The sequence below is a fragment of the Cebus imitator genome, unplaced genomic scaffold, assembly GCF_001604975.1.
Source record: "Cebus imitator isolate Cc_AM_T3 unplaced genomic scaffold, Cebus_imitator-1.0 Scaffold79, whole genome shotgun sequence".
Lineage (NCBI taxonomy): Eukaryota > Metazoa > Chordata > Mammalia > Primates > Cebidae > Cebus > Cebus imitator.
The window spans coordinates 1,173,756-1,179,351 of record NW_016107394.1 but is presented as its reverse complement, the minus strand read 5'-3'; the positions used below and the strand labels follow the sequence as shown (position 1 = coordinate 1,179,351).

Below are 5,596 nucleotides of genomic sequence, written 5' to 3'. Positions count from 1 at the left end.
TTGGCGACAGAGTCTTGCTCTGTCACACAGACTGAAGTGCAGTGGCACTTGAATCCTGGGTTCAAGAGATTCTTCCATCCACCTCAGCCTTCCAAGTATTTGGGAGTACAGGCACCACCACACCCAGTTGATTTTTGTATTTTTAGTAGAGGTGGGGTTTCACCATGTCGGCCAGGCTAGTCTTGAATTCCTGACCTTAAGTGATCCACCTGCCTCAGCCTCCCAAAGTGCTGGGATTATTGGCATGAGCCAGTGCTCCTGGCCCCATGTCCAATGCACCCCAAGATCTGACCTGGATTATATAATCACCACCTGACTTGTCTGTGGTTTCACACAAGTCTTATTCACAAAGCAGAGAATGTAATACTTCAAGCTCATTCTGTTGGTTGAAGCAAATCATAAGACCATGTCCCTGGATAAAAGGGGATGGATAATAGACTGCATATCATGATGGGGGAATGGCATGTGTGTTCAGCAGAGAGAATGGCTGGCAGCTATTTTTACAGATGCACAGTCATACTTGACAAACTATGAGATCGACAAATGTTCAAAAGCTTGACAACATACCCTGGTGGCAAGTTTTCCAGGGAAAAGGTACATTTGCCAGTGGTAATGAAAATATTACAGACTCTATGGATGGAATCTTGAATATCTAATAAATTTAAAAACACATTTACTCTGTCTTCCAAGTAGCCTTCCAAGTAGCTAGGACTCACGTGTGTGCCACCACACTTGGCTGATTTCTATTTTTTATTCTTTCGTAGAGATAGGGTTTCACTATGTTCCCCAGGCTGTTCTTAAACTGCTGGCATCAAGAAAATCCTCCTGCCTCAGCATTTCAAATTGCTGGGATTACAGGTGTGAGCCACTGTTCCTGGATTACACTTCTCTTTGACCATGGTAATTTTACTTCTAAAAATTAACTATAAGATCTATCAGCAGAATTATCCAACTGAAGAAGTGAGAGAGAAAGAACAAAAAACAAAAGGAAGAGATCCTCAGGTACTACACTTGATCTTAGCCAAAAGACCGAGAAGCGATAATCCGCAGGTACTGATGGAACAATGTCAAAAGGTATAACAGATCTGTGGTTCGGGTCTCAAAATGAAAGGAGAGAAAAAATGGGACCTTTTTTGTTTTTGAGGTAATAATTGCTGAAATTTTTCAGATTAGGTAAAAAGCTGAAAAATTAGAGATTCGAAAAGCTCACTGAACTTCAAGGAGGCTTAAGAACAGAGAAAGTTATATATAGATGCCTCATAATCAAACTGAAAATTAAGACAAAGGGAAAAAGTTTAAATGTAGCCAAAGGAGGCAGGTCAGAAAATGATGGTACCTTAGTAGCATCAAGCACACCTGATTTTGATCTCTCTCATCATCTTCCAGTAATACAAAAAGGATTCTTTGGAGAAATTGCTGATTCTGGGACTGAGACTGGACATATATAAGATGAACCTGAGGTATCTCACAATGCCAGAAAGTGAGTTTCCTTTCCCATGAAAAATGAAGTAAAACAAAACAGACACCATGATGGGGCACATGAAAGGGCACGGGAGGCAACTGAAAGCTTCCGATGGCCATAACAAAAACAATTTGAGCAACAGAACAAAGGATTGAATTGTAACCCCACATAGAAAAATATGTATCTAAGATTCCATACTGATATGAAGAAATAATTGAATAAATATATTAATGAGGGGGAGAATAGACACATCTATGTGGAGTAATTCCATATAATTTACATAGATAATCCACCCATAAGAAAGTAGAGCACAAGTCCCCACTCCTTAAATGTGGGCTGCGCATAGGGACTTTTTTCTAAAGAGTCCAGTATGGAGAACGGGAAAAAGGGTAAATTCACCATGGGGAATGCTGATGAAGTGGAGCTGGAAGGTCATGAAGAAGGGGAGCCCATGCTTGTATACCTGAGATAAGAACTATCATAAAAACTCCCTAAAACCCATGAGAGATTATGGCACATCCTGCATACTTTATACCATCAGCAGGTCTTACATACTTTGTTCATTCTGCATGTCCACACATAATTCCATAACTGCATTATCTTCAAGACTGCGGCATTCCAGATAAAATGCTCTTGCAAGAACACATACCTAGCAATGGCTGTCTCCACCAGTAAGCTAATACCAACTCCTGCAGTGAGCTTCTGTGACCAATAAATTTTGTTTCAAAGCAGCTTCTATGGACTTCTTTTTGCCTTTAAAAGTTTCCCCTACCCCAGCCTCTCAGGGTGCACCTACGACTTGTGATAGTCTGTGCATTCCTGATTGCGATCCTTCATTAAAATAAACTTGAGAGCTAATCTCTGTTGTTATTTTAGGTTGCCATAATAAGTCTAATCCAGTAGATATGTAAATTAATTCAACTATGAACAACTACTTCTGATCTATTTTTCTCCTATTAGTAAACATGGTTTATGCTACTACCAAGGATTACAAAAAAGTATTTCACTTGTGTCTCTCAATCTTCATACCAATAAACATTTTAGATTTGATAAAATTTTTTTACTGTGAAAGATTGCTTTTCTCAGTGTAATTCATAAGGTTTAAACAAAAGCATGTAACTTAGTGGTGTGAAATCTGTCCCCCAAACATAGGTAAGAATATACTTTTTTTTTTTTTTTTTGAGGTGGAGTCTCCCTCTGTCACCCAGGCTAGAATCTAGTGGCGCGATCTTGGCTCACTGCAACCTCCACCTCTCGGGTTCAAGCAATTCGCCTGCCTCAGCATCTGAAGTAGCTGGGACTATAGGTGCCTGCCACCGTGCCCGGCTAATTTTTGTATTTTTAGTAGAGACGAGGTTTCACCATATTGGCAAGGCTGGTCTCGAAATCCTGACCTTGCGATATGCCCACTTCAGCCTCCCAAATTTCTGGGATTGCAGGTGTGAGCCACGGTACCCAGCCAAGAATATACTTTTTATTTATATATTTTTATTTAATTTGGTGACCTACTATTTGAGTAGATAATTCCAAATTTTACAATAATATGTAGATCATTATCTAACTTGAGTTTTACCTATTAAAGTGAGCATTAGTAAAAAAAGATATAATCTGTATGTAAAAACATTCATCTGTTCAAATATGTAATATTCTTACTAAAGAAGGACCACTTTTAAGTTAACATACCACATTCTATTGGTCTCAACTAGTTTAAAAAATTTAAAAATAAAAAAAAATAGCACTCAAATAGAAAAAAGGAAATTTATTTAAAAAGTGCTTATCTATACAATGTTATTTATCTGCTGAATGCCCTTAAACAAATCATTTTCCCAGCAGTCAATTATCAGTCTGGTTTGCTCATCTGGAAAATGCAGTCATGGTGGGATAACTTCCTTGTAGAATGATATAACCATTATGTTAGTTATTCTATGTAATGCACCTAGAACAATGCCAAACATTTTCAGTGCTTTAAAAACTGTTACTCCTAATTTCCCATAAAATTTTTCTTGGCAATATTCTCTTTCCAGATGATATGTACAAAAATAATACAAACAGCACTTAGTGAAAGGTCTTTAAAGGTACTTCTCACAGTAAATCTGGACCAGTCTAAAGTCTCATGCCTAAGTTCTTACCATGGAAGGAGACAAAGCCAGCCCAGATCTTCAGTAGAAGCAGACAGTGTGAAGAAAGCTCTTTCCTGCCTTCTCCTCCATTTGCAGCAGCAATTCCTCCAGACTTTCTTCCATGTCATCTGCCTGCTGCAGGCACTGGCAAAGCTCACAGATGAGGAAAGCTCCCAGGGTGGCACCTTTCAGAGTATTTTCAATGTCCATGTTGATCACGTGCACAGTCTGCAAGGTCTGCTGATCTCTGGAACACAGATCTTCCACCACTCCGTCATAGACACTCTCCTCACAGGTGAAGATGACATCAAAGGAATTGGTGCATTCCTGAAATCTTTCTGGACCCAGCTTGATTCTCTCATTTCTTCCCAAGATGTGTAAGATTCCATTCTGGGTGTAGCATCCTCTGTCTTTCCTGAGGAGGTCATTGTGCATCTCCTTATATGTTGTTGCAAAATCATAAACCACAGGACGATCGGGTCTTGGTCCTGGGGGCTTCACATGAGATTCAGTTCCAAAAGACTGGACGCTTAGCCCTTTTCTCCTGAGGATGATGTGGGCCTCCATGCTCCTGTTGATTTTGCTCATGCACACCACAGCCATCCTGAGTGGGGAGGAGAGCATGATGGCAGCCACTGGGAACCAGAGAGAGACAGGCACCTCAGCTGCTGCAGGGTCTCTGAGCCAAGGAGATGACCATCTATACCCAGGTCTTCCAAATGAGCTGATGTGGAGGCAAAGGGGCAGGTTTCTATTGAGTCACCTTAAGTAGTAGGTGGAGACTTCATGACTTTTGGATTGATTAGATTGTGGTAATGGACTCCAGATCTATCACAAGAACAATCAAGATGATTAAATTATCTAAAGCAGTAACTCTCAACAAAGGTGGCACCACCCAGTCTGCATTCATTTAAAATCTGGAGTTTGCTCTGGTGGTTCTCCTAGTGAATGGGGGCTGCTATTGACAATGGCCAAGACAATTAAGCTACCTGTAGGCATGTCATAGGATACTTCAGTGACCTTTAGACATGAAGTTGATAAACCTGGGGATGCAAGGCTGGTTCAACATATGCAAATCTATAAACGTAATCCATCACAGAAATAGAACCAAAGACAAAAACCAGGTGATCATCTCAATAGATGCAGAGAAGGCCTTCAACAAAATTCTACAGCCCTTTGTGCTACAAACTCTCAGTAAACTAGGTATCAGTGGGATGTATCGCAAAATAATAAAAGCTATTTATGACAAACCTACAGCCAATATCATACCGAATGGGCAAAACCTGGAAGCATTACCTTTGAAAACTGGCACCAGACAAGGATGCCCTCTTTCACCATTCCTATTCAACATGCTATTGGAAGTTCTAGCCAGAGCAATCAGGCAAGAAAAAGAAAGTGTATTCAATTAGGAAAAGAGGAAGTCAAATTGTCTGTATTTGCAGATGACATGATTGTATATTTAGAAGACCCCATCGTCTCAGCCCAAAATCTCCTTAATATGATAGACAACGTCAGCAGTCTCAGGATACAAAATCAATGTGCAAAAATCACAAGAATTCCTATACACTAACAACAGAAAAAGAGCCAAATCATGGACAAACTCCCATTCAAAACTGCTATAAAGAGAATAAAATATCTAGAAATACAACTAACAAAGGATGTGAAGGACCTCTTCAAGGATAACTATATACCACTACTCAAGAAAGTAAGAGAGGACACACACAGATGGAAAAACATTCTATGCTCATGGTTAGGAAGAATCAATATCATGAAAATTGCCATACTGCCCAAAGTAATTTATAGATTCAATGCTATCCCCATCAAGCTACCATTGACCTTAACAGAACTGGAAAAAACCGCCTTAAACTTCATGTGGAACCAAAAGAGAGCCCGCATAGCCAAGTCAAATCTAAGCAAAGAACAAAGCTGGAGGCATCATGCCACCTGACTTCAAACTATGTTGCAAGCCTACAGTAATCAAAACAGCATGGTACTAGTACCAAAACAGAGATAC

At 39.8% G+C, this 5,596-nt stretch overlaps 1 protein-coding gene and 1 pseudogene across 1 annotated transcript; both read right to left on the bottom strand.

Annotated features, from left to right (window-relative positions):
- Nucleotides 1-898: 898 nt before the first annotated feature.
- On the bottom strand, nt 899-1,041 carry LOC119471963 (annotated as a pseudogene).
- A 2,580-nt stretch (nt 1,042-3,621) lies between these two features.
- On the bottom strand, nt 3,622-4,206 carry LOC108307471 (RNA polymerase II subunit A C-terminal domain phosphatase SSU72-like). The gene has a single exon (XM_037740162.1). The coding sequence runs from the start codon at nt 4,204-4,206 to the stop codon at nt 3,622-3,624; it is 585 nt and encodes a 194-aa protein (XP_037596090.1).
- Nucleotides 4,207-5,596: the final 1,390 nt, after the last annotated feature.

What these genes read in the sequence shown, in the direction of transcription:
- LOC108307471 (XM_037740162.1), bottom strand. Translation starts at nt 4,206, where the DNA reads ATGCTCTCCTCCCCACTCAGGATGGCTGTGGTGTGCATGAGCAAAATC.